The following is a 23,443-nucleotide window of genomic DNA, read 5'->3' on the forward strand; positions in this document are numbered from 1 at the left end:
AGAGTGCTTTGCACTATGGCTCTTCCAGGCTGCGGGGCAGCATACTGGGAGCCACACAAGGGTGCAGTAAATTGGAGCAGTCCCAGGGACAATGCTAATTTATGCTGATGTCCATGCCAAACCCAAGAACAGACCAGGATTAGCTGAAAACTACCCTTACTGCACTTCCAGAGTCCTCTTATGAGGCACAGCTTAGAAGCTGGCCCAAGGATCTCCTTGGCCAGAGGGTAGAGATGCAAAATAGGGTATTGAGTGATGGGTTAAAATTAGTGTGGAAGATAAAAAAGAAGTCCACTGAAGGAAAACTAAATCAACCACCCCAAACAAATGTGACTTTTAAGAAAATATTTTGCTGAATCAAAAAAACCCAACCCCTTCAAGTACATGAAAAAACATATAAAGAACAACATCTGATCTATCAAAATAAAGAGAGTAGTGATACTTGTTTGTCAAGAAGGTGTTGACTGAGTTACTGGAAACCAGTGACTACATAGAGACCCACTGTCCTTGGGCAGAAAGGTGGCAGGATCAGACCCATAACAAGGAAAACTCCTAGAAAAAATATTAAGTTATGAGAGTGTTCCCAATAACCTAGAAGCAGAGAACTATAATAAATATCAATATTTATCCATCCTTATGTTTGTTTAATTATGCATGGCAGCTATTGAATAATGCAAATGTGTTAGACAATTTTTAGCTAATTCAAATAATATGTTTACAGAAACTGAAGAGAAGAAGGAAATATTTAAGGTTATATTTAAATAAAGAAAAAGACATTGAATACAACTGAAATAAAAGTACCTTAAAAGGTTAATGACTAATAATTTTAAATATATGCTTCTGCCTGGCTCTATGGGCTTGACCCAAAACCTACCGAAGTCAGTGGAAAGACGACTCTTGACTTCAAAGGGCTTTGAATCAGGCTCTTTGTGCATCTAGCCTCAGTCTACAAAAACAAATTTCAACTCACCTTAAGAATTTGCAAAAGTTCCAATGTGACACATATTCTTGTCTAACTACAGGACCACATTGTGGTATGACTGAGTACACAGATGAATATGTTTTTGATTCCTTAGGGCCAAGCAGAAGTTGCTACTGACCTGAAAAATTTGTTTAAGGCTGTGCTCTGAGGGTGTTGGAAGGCACAACATGGCAAAGTGTCTTATGAAACGTGGAGTTACTGGATTACGACCACCGCCTGGGGGTGCACAAGCTGATGCAATCGTTACATCCTACAGAGGGGAAATTCAGGCACAATTTGCATCAAACAGAATACTCAGTAATTTGTTTAATCATGCAAACGCTGCTACTTATATATTTAGTACCCATATCCTTAGCAAGCTACTGGCAAAGCAAATGTGATTTCCCCCCATCCCCACTTTTTTTTTTTACTGGTATTCAAAATAATTCATTTATGAAAGTCCTTCAAGCACAATAGCATGTCCAAGAATAGACATGGTCAGTGCTGGCCAGCTCATTACTCCTCTTTCCCTACTCTCCCCATATTTTGTGTCACACAGTCACACATAAGAGTAAAATTAACAAGAGTAGTTGAGTCCCACATCCTATAGCATTCTCACTGTGGGCTAAATTTTGTTGCACCCAACTGACCACACAGTCGCAGGGCAGGGGAAAATAAGGAACCTCCCTTCCTATAGCATGGCCATATGAGGCCCATGCAAAATTTCAGCTCCTGCACTCAGGAGAGCACTGGGGTTGCTACTGTGTTGCTCTCTCCTGGGAGCAATGGACCGAAAAAGGGGTGAAGAAGGCTGGGGAGTAGGCAGAGCCATGGCTGGCAGCAAAGTGAGGTATGCTGTAGCCACTTAAAGGCTAGAAGCAGCAAAGAGTCCTGTGGCACCTTATAGACTAACAGACGTACTGGAGCATGAGCTTTCGTGGGTGAATACCTGCTTTGTCGGATGCATACCCGACGAAGTGGGTATTCACCCAGGAAAGCTCATGCTCCAGTACGTCTGTTAGTCTATAAGGTGCCACAGGACTCTTTGCTGCTTTTATAGATCCAGCCTAACACGGCTACCACTCTGATACTTAAAGGCTAGAGCAGACCATGCTCCCCACAGCATACCCAGGGAGCTCTGGGAGGCATTCTGTGGCAGGATATTTCCTGATGCTCCCTCAGGGTGTCACAGATCCACACTCAATCAACTAGGGTTGTCAACATTCTACTTGCACAAAACACCCTTGCCCCACACTCTGCCCCGTCCCTCCTCCAAGGTCCTGCCCCATCTCCAAGGCCCCACACTCAATCCCCCTCTCCCTCTGTCGCTCACTCCCCCCACCCTCACTCACTTGCTCATTTGCACCAGGCTGGCTCAGAGAGTTGGGCGGGGTGAGAGCTCTGGCTGGGGGTGTGGGAGGGGGCTCCGGGCTGAGGCAGGGGGTTGGTATGCGGGAGGAGGTGAGGGCTCCGGCTGGGGGTGCGGGCTCTGGGTTGAAGCGGGGATGAGGGGTTTGCAGTGCAGGAGGGGGGGTCTAGGATGGAAGTTCGGAGTCTGGGAAGGGGCTCCAGGCTGAGGCAGGGGGTTGGGATGTGGGAGGCGATATGGGCTCTGGGCTGGGGATGTGGGTTCTGGGATGGAGCCAGAAATGAGGGGTTCGGAGTATGGGAGGGGCTCCTGGTTGGGGCAGGAGGTTGAGGGCTCCAGCTGGGGGTGCAGGCTCTGGTGTGGGGCTGGCGAAGATGGCTTTGGAGTACAGGAGCAGGCTCCGGGCTGGGACTGAGGGGTTTGGAGGGCGGGAAGGGGATCAGGAGTTGGGGCATGGGGGGGGAGGTGAGGGCTCCAGCTGGAGGTGCGGGCTCTGGGGTGGGGCCGAGGATGAGGGGTTTGGGATGTGGGAGGGGGTTCCAGGCTGGGACCGAGAGGGGTATCAGGGCTAGGGCAGGTGGATGGGGCACGGGAGAGGGTCAGGGGTGCAGGCTCCTGGCAGTGCCTACCTCAGGCAGCTCCCTGAAGCAGCAGCATGTTCCCCCTCTGGCTCCTACACGGAGGCACAGCCAGATGGTTCTGTGCACTGCTCCGGCTGCAGGCACCGCCCCTGCAGCTCCCATTGGCACTGGTTCCCGACCAATAGGAGCTGCGGAGCTGGTGCATGGGTAGCACACTGAGCCCCCTGGCTGCCCCTATGCCTGGGAGCTGGAGCGGGGGACATGTCACTGCTTCCGAGTGCCGCAGGGAGCCTGACTTAGCCCCCATTGCACCGCTGACTGGACTTTTAACGGCCCGGTCAGAGGTGCTTACTGGAGCTGCCAGGGTCCCTTTTTGACCGGGCGTTCTGGGTGAAAACCGGACACCTAGGAACCCTACTCAACATGGGGAGGGGGGTCGTCGCTAAATTCCATACTTTTCCCCTATATAGTATGTATGTCTACTACATTACTACAGCTTAAACTTGAAATCCTTTGGCAGAAGCTATACATTGTGAGAAGAAAGGAAATTTCTTTCTGAATGACAGTAAAAGGTTGCCCAGTTTCAAAATCACTCTGTGCAACCTAACCTTCTGCTGTTATCCTATGAACAGTACATATGTTGGGTGGTGGGACTGTGACGTCAGAAAGAATTCAGCCAATCAAACTGTACACTTGACTTCAGTCTATATACTAGTCAAAAATGGAATAAAAGTCTTGGCTGATTTTTCTTAACAGTCCAGTCTGCTCTGAAATGTTTTGATAATCTGTACAAACATTGGGTTTCAAATTATGACTCAGTTACTAAACTAAGAGCAGGACTTCTGCAGAAAAGGAGCTGGGGATTACAGTGGACAAGAAGCTGGATATGAGTCAGCAGTGTGCCCTTGTTGCCAAGAAGGCTAACGGCATATTGGGCTGTATTAGTAGGATCATTGCCAGCAGATCAAGGGAAGTGATTATTCCCCTCTATTCGGCACTGGTGAGGCCACACCTGGAGTACTGAGTCCAGTTTTGGTCCCCCCACTACAGAAGGGATGTGGACAAATTGGAAAGAGTCCAGCGGAGGGCAACAAAAATGATTAGGGGGCTGGGGCACATGACTTATGAGGAGAGTCTGAGGGAACTGGGGTCATTTAGTCTGCAGAAGAGAAGAGTGAAGAGGGATGTGATAGCAGCCGTCAACTACCTGAAGGGGGGTTCCAAAGAGGATGGAGCTTGGCTGTTCTCAGTGGTGGCAGATGACAGAACAAGAAGCAATGGTCTCAAGTTGCAGTGGGGGAGGTTTAGGTTGGATATTAGGAAAATCTTTCACTAGGAGGGTGGTGAAGAACTGGAATGGGTTACCTAGGGAGGTGGTGGAATTTCCATCCTTAGAGGTTTTAAGGCCCGGTTTGACAAAGCCCTGGCTGGGATGATTTAGTTGGTGTTGGTCCTGCTTTGAGCAGGGGGTTGGACTAGATGACCTCCTGAGGTCTCTTCCAACCCTAATATTCTATGATTCTATGAACTCTAGTAGTGGGTAGCTGCTCAGGCAGAGACAAACTGAACAGTATATTTAAGAAAAAGCAAGAGATGTGGAGGGGAGAAGAGAGATGCCTGATTAGCCAACTGAAGAATTAAGAGGTTCTCTTTATGTCTCAAAATGAATTTCAAACTTCACTCCTTCATTAGACGTGGAACATAGCTTTATGCTTAAGGGGGAAAGCTGGAAATCAGAACTTCTACATTCTAGTTCCAGCTTTGCCCTTAACTCACTGTGGAGCAAGAGGGAAATCACTTAACCTTTGAGTTCCTCTGTTTTCTCTTATCTAAAGTGGCAATAACAATATTTATCAACAGATGTATTGTGAGGCTTAATTAAATCATTTCACTTGTAAAATGCTATGAAATCTTTGAATAAAATACTCTGCAGAAGAGTATAGTGTATTGTATTCCAAACAGAAAAATAAAACATCATTAAACTTGCAAAGTGAAAGCACCCAAGAGGCAGAAAAGCCATAGGTAAGGTCACCCATGCAACTTGATCTCTGCTCCCTTAACACAGGGAAGCATACAATATCAAACCAGCTGTGCTTTGCACAGCTCTACTTATAACATGTTCCTAGAGCCTATGATATGGACCCTTTGCACTGCTGAAGCATCAGTAAGGTGCTAAATACCTGCCCTGACAGCCGAGGATCCTCCATGTCTTGGGGGGAATCCAGGAGGTGTAGAGCCAGTCTAGCCAATTCTATACTACACACCATGTAGGGACATGCCAGGTACAGGCTTGACAAAGCCCTGGCTGGGATGAGTTAGTTGGGGTTGGTCCTGCTTTGAGCAGGGGGTTGGACTAGATACGTCCTGAGGTCCCTTCCAACTCTGATATTCTATGATTCTGTGATAGGGGGGTATGGCCATAGAGCACTTCTATGGAGGACAGTCCCTTGAGGCAAAAGCCAATCAGAATAGAGTACAGCAGTCTGAGACTACTCCACTCTATACCTGAACCAGGGCCATTGTAGAGAAGGCCCCAGAATCAGGAAGCTGCAGATGCCTTTGTAGCTTCTCAGCTCAGCAATCTGCCTCTTCATCTTTTGAAAACAGTGTTTGACACAAAAAGTTAAAATAACATCTGTTTTAACACTGCTTTTTGACAGTCCCTTCTTCAGTCTGTTTGGAGTTTAGGCATATCAAAAGACTTAGCCCACAATTGCAAAAACAACCCTAGGTCCAACTGTCAACTTCTGGCAGCTGAAGAATGGAATTCTCTCTCATCAAATTCTTGGCTTGTGGCTGAAGGCAAAGGAATGTACTATATTGCTATATTGCAAAGAAGGAAAGAGGAAAGACTTACTGGCTAATATCAGAGTCATTATTTGGAGAGCGGGGCTAACTCCAGAAACTGACACCTATGCAAACACTTTCAAGGGTTGTTAGAAGAAAATCTCAGACCCTCAGTCCCTGGACTGATAGAAGCTTGAAAGCTACAGGGGCAGCACGTACTTCACACTGTTCTCATGTTATTGCCTCAAGGAGCAGTGATAACAGGCTTCAGAGGGAAATGTGTCCTCCTTGGACAGACGTGGTATCAATGCTAAACGGGGCTAACCGGTAGGCAATGCAGAGGGATGAAAATGGAAGTGTTCTGGAGGATCTCTCTCTCTCTCTCTCTCTCTCACACACACACACACACACAAAGCTCAAAACTTTGGAGTCTGAATACAAAGGTACTTTTAAAAAATCTAAGTGATGTTTAGAAGCAATGCAGAGTTAGAGCATATTAACCATACACAAAGAATACAATTAACTTTATCAAATTCACAGCATAGTTAGAGAATCTAAAAGCTGGGATGACCTGTATTTCTTTCCAAAATAGTTTCTCTCTGTCATAGAATCCTCCAAAATCTTGGTACTGCCGAAGTAGCTCAATCGGAGGCTGAGAACCATACCGATCCAATTTAGGCATGTTTAGATCATCCACAAAAATAACAACTCTTTTGTTTCCTGGTGCTCCTAAGAAATAACAATATAAAAGGCAGACAAATGAGTGCTGGTAATTTCCACTTACGAAATAAAAATTCCAGGTACAAAAACAAAGCCTTAGGCTGTTTACACTGAGCCCTGGTCTACACTACAAATTTACGGCAGTATAACTGTGTCGCTCACACCCCTGACCTATGATTATACTGACCTATGCGTGTTGTAGACAGCGCTATGTTGCCAGGAGGGCTTCTCCACTCGACACAGCTACTCTCAGGGAGGTGGAATACCTACGCCAACAAGAGAAGCTCTCCCATTGGCATAGGTAGCGTCTTCAGTAAGTGCGACAGCAGCACAGCTCTACCAGGCACAACTTCAAAGTGCTGACTCTACAGCCACTTTTAGAGCACTAGCGTGAGCCCCACCAGCCCAAGTCTGTTGACCCGGGCTGGAGGCTTGCTCCAAAATGCTGAGAAGACATTATGGAGGTGCCTTAGCAGCTCCACAGATAAGGTTGCATTGAGTTTCCCACTTAAATTGTTTTGTGAATTCCTAAACTGCTCAAAGAAATCATTCTTAAACATGGTCTATTTCAAGAAGGAGAACACACTTTCATTTTTCTAGGTACTTGTCACACTCTTTAGAGCCTTCTTTGTAGAACTTTGCAAGACATTAAATCACTCCTGTTGGAAATTTTTCCAGAGACCTTAATGGTTTTTTTGGTGTCCCTAGAAGGTAGCAATATCAAAAATACCAAATTTCAAACAGGACTTCAGCCTAAAAAAATGCCCAACACCGGGTAATTTATTGAGAAAACTCAAAAAATACAGTTATTGGTCTTCTTCATCACAAACCTGTTTAATATTTTGCCATGAAGACCGATGAAGCATTGCATCTTCATGGAGGATTTATTTCCCCACACATTGCCTCCACAGCTCACTGCCGTGTTTCCTCTGGTTCCAAGGCTTCATCCCTTGGTAGCTCCTCACCCTAGATGTCACTGTGCCACCCTTGCCCTTGCCAGGTCACTGTCTTGAACATGAAAACATTCCACACTGGAAGTCCCAGGCTGACATACCAAACCAGATCCATTAGACCAGGTCTACAGTCTGATGACCCACAGGATACGGGCCAGAGAGAGCTACAAGCTCTGCTTCCGACATGACTCCCATCCTCCCTGTCTACTGCCACCATGTCTTAACCCATATTACACATAATGGACGTGATGGGGGTAGGGAAAGGGAGAGAGCTGCCGAGAAAGTTGCTTGAGAAGTAGAACCTGCAGCTCCACTAGGGAGCCAGCTCATCTCTCTGAAAAACCTTTTGCCGTTTGCTGGGGGAATCTATCAGACTGACATTCCAGCAGCCAAGGATTATCATTACAATTTAGTCACGGAGGTCACAGCAGTCACAGATTCTGTGACTTTACTGGACTCCCTGACTTCTTCGGCTGTCAGGGGCTGAAGCCAGGGCTGGAGGCGGCACTGTGCACCCTGCCCTGCAACTGGGGCTGGAACCAGGACCCTGTGGCAGGGGTTGTAGCCAGGCCCTGCCTCATGGCCTAGGCTGCATCAGGGGCCGTGCACCCCCCTTGTGCTGTCCCAGGGCCGTGGGCAGTTCCATCCCCCGCACCGGCTGTGGCCAGCTCCAGAGCCGTGGCTGTGCCCCCCACTTCAAGCCCCAGTCCCACGGCTTCCACTGGGGGCTGCAGCAGAGGCTGTGAGCCCCCCTCGCGGCTTCCCAGGGCTGTACACTCCCCTCCCCTTGCTGCGGCTGGGGCTTGGTGGGGGCTGCGGCTGGGGCTGCGCACCCCTGTCCTGCAGCTGCGGTCATCTCCAGAGTGAGGGATGTGTGCCCCCCATGGCTCTGCCCCCTGCCATGGCAGGGGGATCGGCCTGTCAGTCCTTCCCCATCCACCCCATGGGACTCCATTCCTCCCCTCTACCTAGCCCTGTCCCCTTGGTATTTTTATTAAAGTCACGGACAGGTCATGGCTCCATGAATTTTTATTTATTGCCCGTGACCTGTCCGTGACTTTACTAAAAATAACCGTGACAAAATCTTAACCTTAATTGCAGGGATGTTGGTGTTTGGGGCAAGGGGGTTCAGGAGCAGGCCTGGGCATTGGGGCTCCTACCTGACTCCCTAGCCTCTTCTGCACACTTACCCCAACTTCTCTATCTAGATCAGATCCATGGCTCCCAATGCCTTGCCCAGCTCCCTAGTTCCATGGCCTCCTTCCATCCCCTACTCCTCTACACTGTATTCTACACTGAAATAATTTTAATATTCATGTATTTTATTTACATTTAAGAATCCACAATGTACACATCAGATTCCCCATAATCACACTCAAACACACAACCCGATCTCTGACCGCATACTTTTTCATGTTCATGTACAAATAATACATTGTTGATTTGGCAGTAAACATATGCATCTTAATCTATCCAAAGTCAGAGTTCAGGTTGTGCATGTGAGTATAACTACAAAGAAGGGGATGTTTGCACTGTGGGTGGTTAAATCTTAAAACTGAAAGGAAATTTGCTGCGGAGTGGAAGAGTCTATACTTGTGTTTAGTTATTGTGAACTGAGGTTGGAAAAGGTGTGAACTGAGGTTGGTGTGGATGTTGTTGAAAAATACTCGAGCAAATTTAACTCTGATAAAGGATGTTTTTAGTGTGGAAAATGTAAATATATCATTCAAGAATCCCCTCATAAATCATTATATATGACAACTTTTCACACTACTCAATATTATAATAGCTGTTAACAGATTTTAAAGCTTTTGTACTTCAATACTGCCCTCAAGTGTAAGACTGTGAGAATGACATCGTTTAATGATAGAACTGAAGCTTCACTTGTTGTATTCCAATTTAACAATAAGTTTTCCTTGAAGTTAGCCCTCAGAAACATCATACTTTGAACTAAAATACCATACACACTTTTTTACATTACTGCAATTAAGATAAGCAAATAGATAGTTAAAAATCATTACCTAAAATATTTTTTCTTTTCTTTTCTAATTTGGACTCGATAATCTCTTGTGTTCTAGCAGATGACGTCTGAGCAGAGAAGTTTAGGTAAACAGGAACATAGCCTGCTTCTTCTTGTATTCGGTTTAGCAATCCCCTTGCAACTACAGACTTTAATTACAAAAAATAAGTAATAGTAACTTCATTATACACACACACACACACACACACACACACACACTCTTTATGGTTCTATTATGCAATCACTTTGGTAAATTGCACAGTCCTGCAACAAATAATATAATGAAATTAATCAAATGAGTAGAACAGTGGGGCAGATCCTACTTCCACTCTCAGCCTCCCCCCGATGATCCTCTCTAGCTCTATAAGAGCAGAGTGAGTACTCCTGAAATCTGTCCTTGAGCTATAGGAGCCACTGCTCTTTCCTGCACTGCTCTTTAGAAAGAGAGAGACCTATCTCATAAAAGTGAAATGGAGCCTGAAAGGTCACTGAGTCCAGCCCCCTGCCTTCCCTAGCAGGACTAAGTACTGATTTTGCCCCAGACCCCCTCCGGGACTGAACTCACAACCTTGGGTTTAGCAGGCCAATGCTCAAACCACTGAACTATCCTTCCCTATGGCCTGACTGTTACTTAGGCACAAAGGAATCACCATACTAGATCGAACCAAGCTCCATCATCCCTCTAGTTTAGTATCCCATCTCTGATAGTGGTCAGTAGCAGCTGCTTCAGAGAAAGTATGTGCTTGCATTATGCGGTTATATGATAACCTGCCAGCAGGTAAAGTTTCCCTCTAACTCTCAGTAGTTAGAGTTTAGCTTTTATTTTTATTAGTTTCCATTTTCCCTTCTTGTGGATCCTAACATCGTGTTTGCTTTTCTGACTGCTACTGCACACTGAGCAGAGCTCTTCATTGAGCTGTATGAAATGATGCCAAGGCCTCTAACTTAAACTGTTTGTTAATTTAGGAGCCAGCAAGGTGTACAGGTAGTTCAAATTATTCCCTCCACTGACCATTACTTTGCATTTGTCAACACTGAATTTCATCTGCCATCATGTTGCCTATTCACTGAGCTGGGTCAGGTCCCATGAAGTTCCTTAGTCTTCTCTAGTTCTGATTAATCTAAATAATTCTGCATCATCTGCAAAACTGGACACCTAACCTTTCACCAGGTATTAAACAACACAGGACCTAATATGGAACCTTGAAGCACCCTGATGTTAACCCTTTGCTATGACAAAAATTGCCCGTTTATTTCCACTCTTTGGTTTTTGTCTCATAGCAAGTTTCTGATCCATGACAATAGTTCGACTCTCAAACCCTGACTGCTTATTTTCTTTAGCAACTTCTTCTGTGGGACTTTGTCCAAGACCAAATAAATTATGTCAACTAGTTCTCCTTTATCCACTGTTTTTGGCACTTTCGGAGAATTCTAGCAGATCAGTGAGGCTCAATTTTCCTTTGCAGAAACCTTGCTGATTAGACACTATCATATTATCATTTCCTAAATATGTCATAATTATGTTTGTAATTACTGTTTTAAACAATGTAGCAGATATAAAAGTAAGGGTTACTGGTCTGCAGTTCCCTGGATCATCCCAAGCACCTTTTAAAAAATATAGATGCAACATTTGCTACCCTCTAATCATCCAGCACAGCAGCAGATTTTAACGGGACATTTCATATTTTAGCTAGCTGCTCAGACAGTTTTTTCTTAAATTCCTTCAGAACTCTTGGGTTAAAATCACCTGGACCAAGTAACTTTTTGCTTTTTAATTTATCTGTTTGTTCCAGTCCTTTTTCTTTAGATGTCTGAATCTTTAATAGTGCATGATCAGTGTTACCGGAAAAGAGTAGTTCTGGGATCGGTATGTCCCCAACATCTTCTGTGGTGAAGACTGATAGTAAAGCAATCGCTTAGCTTCTGCATCTTAGGAATCCACCCACCAACCAGCTGCCCAACCACTTCTCCTCTCCCCTCCCCCTAACCTCAGGAATCGCCAAACCCATATCCCAAATTCAATTTCCTAACAGCCCTGTCTTAATTAACACTAAATGTAATTCCTTGGATTGGCTGAGTGAAGGTAGGCCCTACACTCAACTCGGTGCCCTTTCTCTGTCTGTCTGTAATGACACAACTTTTGAAAACCACTTCAGATCAATTCTAGAACTTCAGGGAAGATTCTAGGCAACAACAGGCAGGACCCTACTGATTTTGGTGAAAAGCCTGATTTCCACTAAAATTACCATTTGGCCCATCAGGATACAGGGGTGCAGATAGTGATCTTACAGAAGCCTGTGGGAAAGGAGCAGAGTCACTTGGATACAGGGGAGCAGATAGTGATCTTACAGAAGCCTGTGGGAAAGGAGCAGAGTCACTTGGATACAGGGGTAAGGCAGCCACCTCAAGGTTAGGGTGAGAGTGAGGCTAGATTCCTCTCCCCACTGTGGTCACCCCACCCTCACCACCCAGCCGGACCTCTTGCTCCTGCTCCTGTCAGGCTCTCTCCAACCGGGCCTCTTGCACCCCACCCTACTCTGGTCAGGCCCCTACTGATTTGGGGGAAAATCTGACAATCTGAAAACTGGAAAAGTTTGATTTTAATGGACATCAGAATTTTCCAATTGTCACTCAAATCAGTGGGCTCTGACCAGGGTTGGGGGTGAGGGGAGGGAGTTGAGGGATCCTGCTCTAGTGGGAGTGAAGGTCTGGCAGGGTGTAGCTCATAAGCAACTGGCAGCTCATAAGTAACCAAGTGTGTGATGCTCCAGTGTTTATCAAGGATTCTTACCTTGCCGACCCCAGTAATTCCTGTGAGCAATACGGAATGTCTGACAGCTAACAATTTTTCCATCAGGTAGCCATAACGCACAGTGTCCGTGGTTGGAACAAGCATTTCAAAAAATGGCACTTCTCTGCTGTACTTGAAAGTAGGTATAATCTTCTCCCAGAGTTCCAGTCGTCTACTATCAAAATCCATGTAAACACTCCACAGATCTCCAGAGGTTGGAAGCTAGAAGGACAAAATAATCCTAAACAGTACTTCATAATAATAATAAAAAGATTATATCTTGAAATTCAAATGTCTTTACATCTCTGCATTCTCCATTGACATGTAGTAAACCGGTAATTGAATTTCCATTTTTTCCATGCTGTTCTCTATTCAGCTATTGCCCAAACTGAATGCAGAATCTTATATTTAAATATTTTAGTAATTCTTTATAATGAATAGCATGCAGGCACCATGCCCATCTGGTTCAATACAAAAATGGCACCAAACTGAAAAGTATTTGATTGATCAAATGACTCTAAGTATTAAAGGCAGCCTTGCTTGCTGGATCACTGGCACTGAGGACTGCCCCACCTTTGTGAAGATATCTGTGGAGGAGTGTCAGCTGATGGGGGTGCTGCAGAGAGGCCAACAAACCACCCACACTCTGAACCCCTTCCTTCAGCAGAGCAAAGCTCCATGAACTGGCATCAATTTGGCAGAGCTCCTCTTCTGTGGCTCCTGAGAAGATCTCCTTACAGCTGAAGCACCATCTCACCATCTGCTTGGCCTGCTTCCTCAGCTCCACCATTTGGGGTGGTGCTGAAACATAGGCAAGGAGCCAGCCCAGTGGGCCCATTCCCAGAAAAAGCCTGTGTGTTTTGGTTATTTTCAAATCTCCTCCAGTGACAGAATGAGAAGGGAACTGTTCAACAATGACCCCAAAGTGGCTTCAAAATCATTTGGAAAGGGATTGCTTGGGGGATGGCCAAACCCTGGAAACTTTATGGAGAAGTCTAAGAAGTCAACATAGGACATTCAGAAAAGCCAGCAATGCCCCTCTGCCACGTACACTGGCCAAACCGGACAGTCTCTATGCAAAAGAATAAATGGACACAAATCTGACATCAGGAATCATAACATTCAAAAACCAGTAGGAGAACACTTCAACCTCTCTGGTCACTCAGTAACAGACTTAAAGGTGGCAATTTTGCAACAGAAAAGCTTCAAAAGCAGACTCCAATGAGAAACTGCTGAACTTGAATTAATATGCAAACTAGATACCATTAACTCTGGCTTGAATAGAGACTGGGAATGGCTGGGTCATTACACAAATTGAATCTATTTCCCCATGTTAAGTATCCTCACACCTTTTTGTCAACTGCCTGAAATGGGCCATCTTGATTATCACTTCAAAAGTTTTTTTTTCCTGCTGATAATAGCTCATCTTAATTAATTAGCTTCTTAGAGTTGGTATAGCAACTTCCACCTTTTCATGTTCTGTATGTATATATATCTTCTCACTGTATGTTCCATTCTATGCATCTGATGAAGTGGGCTGTAGCCCACGAAAGCTTATGCTCAAACAAATTTGTTAGTCTCTAAGGTGCCACAAGTACTCCTGTTCTTTTTGAGAAAAGTTAAGGTGAATCAACTAAGGCTGTGGAGTCAGTGCATATAAATTAAAGCACGTTAACCCCTCTCCCTGTATGGTTGCTCTCATTCAGAAGCAAAATGGCCTTAGCTGGGAGAATTAAGTTAGAGTGAACTAAACCACTTTACTCCTGAACGAGAGTCTCCACGTGGCGGTTAACACACTTGAATTTATGCACATTTACTTCACATCTTGAGTTGATTTGCCTTAACTTTCCTTAATATCCCCAGACAGACAAGCCCTAAATTGCTTCCTGCATATCCTGGAGAAGAGGTACAACCCCAAATGTCTTGGACTAGGGGAGAGATCAGGATCCAGAAAATACACTGTATCTCATGGATGTCACCACTTCTGGGGTGGAAGGGGCAGCTGTCTAACAAAACAGAAACAAGGAAAATGAAGCTGCAGGAGGAATTTAGGACAGTATGATTAATGATTCTCCATTGCCATGCACCTTGGGCTCCATTCACAAAAGAACTTAGGCTCCTAGGTGCCACCTTAAGTGCCTAAATGCCAGAATCAGGCACCAATGGGATTCACAAAGCCCCTGCTCAGCTGCCCTTGAACCCTCCAGAACCTAAATGTTTTGCAGTAAAAGTTCCCTAGGCACCTGTGTTTCTGTTTCTGTGGTCGCCCCATCTCAAAAAAGATATATTAGAACTGGAAAAGGGCAACAAAAATGATTAGGGGAGACATTAATAAGACTGGGACTTTTCAGCTTGGAAAATAGATGACTAAGGGGGGATATGATAGAGGTCTATAAAAGCATGACTGGTGTGGAGAAAGTAAATAAGGAAGTGTTATTTACTCCTCCTCATAACACAAGAACTAGGGGTCACCAAATTAAATTAATAGGCATCAGGTTTAAAAACAAACTAAAGGAAATATTTCTTCACACAACACACAGTCAACCTGTGGATCTCTTTGCCAGAGGATGTTGTGAAGGACAAGACTATAACAGGGTTCAAAAAAGAACTAGATAAGTTCAAGGAAGATAGCCATTGCTGGACCTATTAGTCAGGATGGGAAGGGATGGTGTCCCTAGCTTCTGTTTGCCAGAAGCTGGGAATGGGCGACAGGGAATGGTTCACTTGATTCCTTGTTCTGTTCATTCCCTCTGGGGTACCTGGCATTGGCCACTGTCGGAAGACAGGATACTGGGCTAGATGGACCATTGGTCTGACCCAGTATGGCCGTTCTTATGAGCACACGCACTGCAGCCCCATGCCAGGTGTCCAGACACCTAAGTCCGCAGAGCAAGAAACAGCAGAAGATAGGTGTTCCTCCATCTAATTTGCCTGCATGGCCCAATCCAGTAAGTGTGCTCAGACCTAGCCTACCAGATCAGGCTCCTATCAGGAAGCATATACAAGGCAGGAGGGGTGGGAGTGGGGAGGAGGATGACTTCCCACATAACCTTTAGTCCAGTGGTTATAGTACTCACCTGGGATGCCAAAACCACGTAGGCCCCTAACGCCAAGAGAGGGTTGTCAGCCGAGAAGCCCCAACAAAGGGAGGCACCTCCCTGCAGCATGGTCCTATCTCCGAGAAAGTGGTGGGGTTTAGCACACGCCTCTCAGCTTGGCCTCTTCCACTGGCTGGTTTAGGCAGGGAGCCGCCTAGCTCGCTGGCTTTAGTGAATCCTGGAGACGTGCCTCTCTCTTCCCATTCAGTGCATAGGGAGCCTAGATGCCAAACTCAGGCTTTGTGAATCTCAGTTACCAGGGTAACACCCAACATCACCACACCGTTTCTTTGCCAATATAGCCCCACCTGTCAGATTTACACCTGTATAGTGTGAGTGCAAAGCAGGTGTGAAATGCTACCTTTCTAATTTGGTAGCACTTTGTCCTCACTTTGCATCAGTGTAAATGATTACACAAAGTACACAGCAATGAAGAATCAGGCCCTGGGTCTTTAAAAAAAGTACCACAGCATCTTTAATGACCACAAATGGTTAGGACTTAGGTTTAAGAAGGAAAGATCCTTTCTGCTACCTCCACTTGTTACATTATCCCCCTGCCTCCTTATATACAGAAGCTACTGTAAATGCCGTGAGTCAGCGTGTTTCTTTACCTTGGCTTCAGGATTGTCCTCAAACTGTTGTCTCACAAACGTATCAAAAATATCCCAGTAGTTTTCCATTAAATTTCCACCCAGTGACCATAAATAGCAGAAAACAAAAGTCTGGCAGACGATGGTTTTTAATTTTGATTGGTCCTATAAAGAAGAAAGATAGTTAATCCATTTATTTTGTACATTACTTTTCATTACATCAATGTCTTAAAAAAAGTCCTGCTGTCATGAACGCTGAATTAGTATTCAATAACAACAATACTCGTGGAGAGTAAGCTCTGCATGTTCTCAATCCAAGGGCCAATAGGGTTTAAAAATGTTCAATTTATGAGCCTGCCTGGTCATTCTGAATAACACACTTCACAAGTCTACAACCTGAGCTCTGTGCAGCTGAGGCAGGAGACCAGCAGGCACGGGGAAGGGGGTGCAGGGGCCTAGGGCCGCAGGGGGCACAAAGGGCTAGGGCCACAGGGAGAGAGGTATTTTGATAGTATTTTATTTTAAAATGTATTTTTAAATGCAAATTCCAATTTACTCAAGTTAAAACTACTTTTCAACATGGTCTAAAACAGGGGGTAAACTCAATTTACCTTAGGGCCAGTGCCAGTTCTCAAATCCTCCCAGTCGGCCAATAATGTCACTCATGCCACCCAGAACCCACCCCCCAAAACTCCACCCCCCACTTGCCTAAGGCTCTGGGAGGGAGTTTGGGTGGGGGAGGAGGTCTGGGGTAGGAGATTGGGGTGCAGACTCTGTGATGGAGTTTGGGTGCTGGGTGCAGGCTCTGGGTGGGAGGAGTGCCAGCTCTGGGAGGGAGTTTGGGGGCGGGAGGGGGTGTGTGGGAAGGGGGAGGCGGTGCAGGCTCTGGGAGGGAGTTTGGGTGGTGGGGGCATGTAAGGGGTGCAGGCTCTGGGAGGGAGTCTGGGGGCAGGAGGAGTGTGTGGGAAGGGGTGGGGGTGCAGGCTCTGGGAAAGGGTCAGGAGGTGCAGTGCTTACCTGGGGCTCCAAGGCAGGGCGGGCTGGGGGGTCTCCACGTGCAGCTGCCCCCAGGCACCGCCCCCATAGCTTCCCATTGGCCGCAGGGGCACTCGGGGCAGGGGCAGTGTGTGGAGGCACAGCCCCGCCCCGCCCTGGGGCCACAGGGAGGTGCCAGCAGACACATGGAGCGAACAGGCAGACACTGCTCAGCTCTGCTGCACTGCTGGGGCCTCAGGCCATTGTAAGTCGCCTGGGGTGGGTGGGGGGATCGCCTGGGGGCGGCAGGTGGGGCCAAGGGAGAGACCAGGCCCCAAAACTCCTGATGCCCAGCGGGCCACATTGGGGAGGTTCGCAGGCGGCAGATGGCCCGCAGGTCAGGAGTTTGAGACCCCTGGTCTAAAAGCTAACATCCCACTCAACAGAAAGGTACCAGTGCTCTTCTAAACAAAGAAACTATCATTTCTGAATATCAGTCAGTTCAGATCATTAATAGATTTCATGATTTCAAATCAAACAACACAAGCTACAAAACAAAAATTTATTTAACATAGAATGTGATTATTCCACATTTAAATTTTATATAAGAATTGTAAGTAAGTGCTTCCTACATATCTTGAGTGTATTATATATTAGTATGTTAAATACTTATACCATTTTAAGATCAGGGCCTCCTTTTCCAAACAGCAAAGACTCCAGTAAACAACAAAGTGTAGTAACTTTACTGATGTCCACTTGTGGAATAGCTTGTGAGCACTTTTTATTGACAAACTTTAGACCATCATCAATATAGCGACAAAACAGATCAAACAAATGCTGTTTTGCTTCCTCATTTAACTAAAATGAAAACAATATTTTTATTAATAAATTTTTAAAAAATTGTTTTGAACAAAGCACACATCATAACAACAAGCTGTACAGCATCCTTGACATCCAGAATATACTGATAAATTTTGTGCACATGCACACACAACACATTTTTATATATTATAGATATACAAATGAAGGATTATGCTGACAGGCCTGTTCCTGAAGAAAAATAATAATCTGGAATGTTTAATGAAGTGGAAAAACACTTAGATGCATGTTCTGCATATTTTTATATATTTTATACATTTAGATTCCTACTTTATTACAGTTAATTATAATTACTGGTTTATTAAAATGTTATTAATAATTTTGTTTAATTTTGTTTAATTAATTACAATAAATAAATAAAAATATCAATCCTTAATATTTATTAAATATCTGTTGCTAACAAGTTCTTCAAGGGAGAGATTTGAAAGTGTGACATCAGTATGTAAAACTAACTTTTCTGACACCTACTTTATTTGGAAGACCTGCCATCCAAGTCTGTACATATGGGACCCATTTCAGTTCCTCGGGGTCAATGTATACCATTCCACATCGGCTAACTGTTGCAGGTGAGGCAACCCTCAGATCTTGTACCTGAAGTGTATGGATATTGCATGTAAAACATGATACCGTATATTTCAAATGTACGTAACAGAGAAGGTATATTTCCAGTTCCCTTCACCCTGAGTTAACTTGTGGACAGGCATTCAAGTATGAACTGTAATCTATCACCTTATTCATTTTATTCCCCATTAGCTTCTTGATTGCCACCGTCCGTCTGCAATTTCCTCCTTCCAATCAGAAGACAAACATGCATAACTGGTAAAGGAATTTCTCTTTTTTTTTGGCATGATGATTCATCGCTATCCACCAGTTACACCAAAAACCAGATTAGTTAAGCATCAATAAATAGGTCTGCTAGTGAAGTGTTTTGGAAACCATGGAAAAACTGTGTCAACAATATAATATAGCAGCTAAATCAGGTTTTTGACATGACAAATCATGAGAGCACTCATAAGTGCATTTTAATTTATTCTTTACACAAGAGAGCTTTTCTAGAACAGTTAGAAACGTACACACCTCACAAATCCTTGGCCACACTGGAGAGAAAGCAAATGCACAATTTCTTGAATACTTACAGGTCACTCTTGGCTTGGAGAATTCACTGTTTCCAGAACTTTAGCGGATGTTATTTCTATTTAATCATACCTATAAGAGTTCTTGAACACTTTGAGTATTGCTAGGCTCCCAATGCAATACTCATCATTAATAATACATAGTATTTTCCCAGGTACATCAGCCAGATCACCATGTCAGTGATCATATTCAAGCACCCAAATGCATGCATTTTCAACAGTAATGAGGCTTTTCCAGTTTGATTAACTTTGGTTAGTTTTTTCCCTGGCTGTTTGAATAGCTGCAGCAGCATACGTATCATCCAACTAAATACTGATCCCAATGGAATACAGTAAGAATGAATCTGGCCTAAAATATCTAGGCTGGCTAAATGATCACAGAATATCAGGGTTGGAAGGGACCTCATGAGGTCATCTAGTCCTACCTGCTGCTCAAAGCAGGACCAATTCCTAGGCAGATTTTTGCCCCAGATCCCTAAATGGCCCCCTCAAGGATTGAACTCACAACCGTGGGTTTAGTTGATGAATGCTCAAACCACTGAGCTATCCCTCTCTCCCTCCCATCAGTAAGTGGAATGTAAGAACCAGAGAGTTTAAACATAAAGGAGGGAAAAGAATTACTTAGGGTAGATCTATACTTACCGCACGGGTCGACACGGAGAGTTCGACTTCTCGGAGTTCAAACTATCGCGTCTAATCAAGACGCGATAGTTCGAACTCCCCACGCGCTCCGGTCGACTCCGGAACTCCACCACCACGAACGGTGGTGGCGGAGTCGACCTTGGAGTCGTGGACTTCGTTCCCGCGGCGTCTGGACTGGTGAGTAGCCCGAACTAAGGTACTTCGACTTCAGCTACACTATTCGCGTAGCTGAAGTCGCGTACCTTAGTTCGACCACTCCCCCCCCCTTAGTGTAGACCAGGCCTAAGAGTGGCACAATGTTGAGGGTAATGAGGTGAAACTTAATCCTGACAGGGTATCAGAAAAAAATTCCAAACAGTGAAATCTGCTAGGAATCGTTCTAGCTCTCTTTTTATGATCTATGAATGATATTATTATATCAGAAAGGCAACTTAGTTTCTGGGTAGAAATAAGATTGTGTGAGCAGGAGAGATACAATGAGATAACAGAAGTTACTCAGGCCTAATATTAGCTTCTAGGTAACTACCTGATGTCAAAGACTGCTCGGCTTTGACCCTGAATTGCTAACGTGTGAAAGGGAAGTCATTCTGGAGAAATCCCCCTTCTCATCCTCGCTAGAAAGAAAAACAGAGACTGGCCAGGACAAAAATTACAAACAAACAGATATGGCTAGACTGTCGGGCTCAATGGGTAGTGATCAATGGCTTGATGTCTAGTTGGCAGTTGGTATCAAGCCGAGTGCCCCAGGGGCTGGTTTTGTTCAACATCTTCATTAATGATCTGGAGGATGGGATGGATTGCACCCTCAGCAAGTTCGCGGATGACACTAAGCTGGGGGAAGCAGTAGATACGCTGGAGGGTAGGGTTAGGGTCCAGAGTGACGTAGACAAATTGGAGGATTGGGCCAAAAGAAATCTGATGAGGTTCAACAAAGACAAGTGCAGAGTCCTGCTCTTAGGATGGAAGAATCCCATGCACTGCTAATGGCTAAGCGGCAGTTCTGCAGAAAAGGACCTGGGGATTACAGTGAATGAGAAGCTGGATATGAGTCAGTGTGCCCTTGTTGCCAAGAAGGCTAATGGCATATTGGGCTGCATTAGTAGGAGCATTGCCAGCAGATCAAGGGAAGTGGTACCCTCTATTCGGCACTGGTGAGGCCACATCTGAAGTACTGCGTCCAATTTTGGGCCCCACCCACTACAGAAAGGATGTGGACAAATTGGAGACAGTCCAGTGGAGGCCAACGGAAATGATCAGGGGCCTGGGGCACATGACTTACGAGTAGATGCTGAGGGAACTGGGCTTGTTTAGTCTGCAGAAGAGAAGAGTGAGGGGGGATTTGATAGCAGCCTTCAACTACCTGAAGGGGGGTTCCAAAGAGGATACAGCTCGGCTGTTCTCAGTGGTGGCAGATGACAGAACAAAGAACAATGGTTTCAAGTTGCAGTGGGGGAGGTCTAGGCTGGATATTAGGAAATCTATTTCACTAGGAGGGTGGTGAAGCACTGGAAAGGGTTACCTAGGGAGGTGGTGACAAAGCCCTGGCTGGGATGATTTAGTTAGGGTTGGTCCTGCTTTGAGCAGGGGGTTGGACTAGATGACCTCCTGAGGTCTCTTCCAACCCAATCTTCTATGATTCTATGATAAATTCAGCTGCAGATCATATATTTTATCAATATAACAATATAGTCCATAAATTAAGCGAAGCAAACCAGAAATATCACAGTGAATATTAAAATCCAAGAAATTACAGTACCTCAAACACCATATGGATGGAAGGTGTGAGTTTGATTCTTTCACTGTTTGCCAAGCAAAGCATCTTGTTATCATCCAAAACAGTGTTCAAGTTTTCAATCCACAATGCATCCACTGGCCCGTCACTGATGATCCACTTGTGATCTTCAGTGGTGTCATTAACAGCTGCTCGAACACTAAGACCCATCAAGCCATCTTTCCACTCGAGAGTTAAATTATTAACTTCACCATACAATTCACCCATTGTAATTGATTTGGGGTTCAGAATATAGGTTTTGACAGGCTGGTAAAAAGGGTTTTCCTCACCAGCCTCATGTAAAACTCCTAAAGTCTGTGCCAGAATTTGGTAAACTGTAGTTTTTCCACCTCCTGTTGGCCCAACAAGCATAACACCATGCCTTACTAACATGGTTTCATAGAGCTGTATGACTTTATGAACCATGCTTGCTTCAGGCTGCAATCCTTTTGAAAGCATGACATCTATAATTGTTGATTGTAGTATCCCATAGTCATGTTCTGGGATTATGACTCCCGGGAAAAGATCAGAAATAATCCCACTGTCAGAGACAAAAAGAAAAAAAATAACTTTATTTTTGTTAATTACATTAAACTAATTAAAAATTACATGGATTATATATTTTAAAACATCCATTTCATACTGAAATACTCCATATCCATTCTAGTTTGTTGTTTTTTTCACTTGGACAGCTCTTGTATATAGCTATCACCTAATGTTATAGAATAACTGCTCCAGGGCCTAAACCAACATTTGCAAATGTGGGTGCCTACGGTTAAGAACTTAAGCCCATATTTAGGTACCTGAACTAGTGACTTAATTTTCAGAGTTGCTGAGAACCTGCAGCCCCCACTGATATCAATATAAACCTGCAGACCCCACTGGTGTCAATGGAAGCTACGGGTACTCAGCACTTGTAAAAAAATAAACAAACAAACCAACCAGGCCTCTCTTAGGCAAAGCACTTAGGCACATGTTTAAGTGCTTTCCTGAATTGGGGCTTTATTGAGGTGCCAATATATGGATTTAGATGCTTAACTTTAAACACCAAGCGTGCGTGTGTGTGTGTGTGTGTGTGTGTGAAAAATGGGGTAGCGCAGGATCGAGTCCAGCATCAGCCCCCATCCTCACCTCGTGGGATCATGGGTCCAGTGACCCTGCCTGGAGTAGGCTGCCGGCACTAGGACTGCAGTGGCAGGCGGGCAGGGTGGACTGCACACCTGAGCTCCGTGCAGCTGAAGTAGGAGACCAGCAGGCACGGGGAAGGGGGTGCAGGGGCCTAGGGCTGCAGGGGGCATGGGAAGGGTGCACAGGGGGCTAGGGAGGGAGGTGCATCCAGTGCATGGGGAGCAGTCCCTGGATGTGGGACTCAATACTGGGGCACAATCCCTGGATGGGGAGGTTGATGTTGTGGGGCAATCCTTGGAAGGGCTGGGTTCATGGAGGGCAGTCCCTGGGTGAGGGATTGGATGCTGGCAATACACCATCCCATGCCACCCTTACAGTCAGTTAATTCATTTTAACAGTTAATGTTTTGACTTATTTTGCTAATTAAAAATGCTCTTGGTAGACCTTTGCCAGTGTTGAAATAAAAGGTACTATATTGATTTGAGTCATATTGTTTTCCTATAACAAATAATAAGCCTTTTTTTTTGGTAGATGTATCTTTTATGGATGCAGCCCACATAACACAATTGCAACTAGGTGGAGAACCACTGTGTTAGACATTAAGTGCAACAGTCTCTCCACCTAAAATACAAATTAAACTACACTTAGAGAGTTCGGTCTTCTCTTTTACTATGGCAACATAAATGTGATATGACTAGATGAAGAAAACAAACTAGTATTATAGAAAATTACCTGAACAGAAGAGCATCATCTGCAAGAAATTTTGGTAGGTTAGAATCTCGTAAAGCCCTTATTAATACCACTTCCTCATTCAGATCTGGGTTCTCTCTTTTTAGTGACCTGAATTTTAATAAAAAGCAAACAAGATGTCTCAGTTTCACTCAATCTATTTTTATACCAACTATTATTCATGGGTACTGTAGGTGAACTTGTGTAAATAACCTCTCATAAAATGACTCCCTCAGAATTCTAGTACATTTCACTTATACTGTCCAGATAAAATGTTGTGTTAACTCAAAAATCCACTTATTATATCTGAACTCCA

General features: G+C 44.7%; 1 protein-coding gene across 21 annotated transcripts in view; it reads right to left on the reverse strand.

Annotated features, from left to right (window-relative positions):
- Nucleotides 1–23,443, reverse strand: part of DNAH6 (dynein axonemal heavy chain 6) — a 192,113-nt gene that overhangs the window by 93,923 nt on the left and 74,747 nt on the right. For 20 of the 21 annotated variants that reach the window (XR_005600162.1, XR_005600164.1, XR_005600163.1 and 17 more), the window contains 9 exons: nucleotides 23,131–23,238; nucleotides 21,256–21,811; nucleotides 18,193–18,315; nucleotides 17,521–17,703; nucleotides 15,892–16,035; nucleotides 12,183–12,404; nucleotides 9,393–9,540; nucleotides 6,270–6,427; nucleotides 1,101–1,232 (listed from right to left, as the gene is read on the reverse strand). Coding sequence is in view for 15 of the 21 variants with exons in the window: in XM_039543463.1 (XP_039399397.1) it covers nucleotides 1,101–1,232; nucleotides 6,270–6,427; nucleotides 9,393–9,540; nucleotides 12,183–12,404; nucleotides 15,892–16,035; nucleotides 17,521–17,703; nucleotides 18,193–18,315; nucleotides 21,256–21,811; nucleotides 23,131–23,238 (1,774 nt within the window). In the remaining 6 variants the exon portion in view is untranslated. The remainder of the gene's footprint in view (nucleotides 1–1,100; nucleotides 1,233–6,269; nucleotides 6,428–9,392; nucleotides 9,541–12,182; nucleotides 12,405–15,891; nucleotides 16,036–17,520; nucleotides 17,704–18,192; nucleotides 18,316–21,255; nucleotides 21,812–23,130; nucleotides 23,239–23,443) is intronic. The other variant, XM_039543459.1, reaches the window with a different exon arrangement.

Source organism: Mauremys reevesii, linkage group 6 (genome assembly GCF_016161935.1).
Source record: "Mauremys reevesii isolate NIE-2019 linkage group 6, ASM1616193v1, whole genome shotgun sequence".
In the NCBI taxonomy this organism is placed as follows: domain Eukaryota; kingdom Metazoa; phylum Chordata; order Testudines; family Geoemydidae; genus Mauremys; species Mauremys reevesii.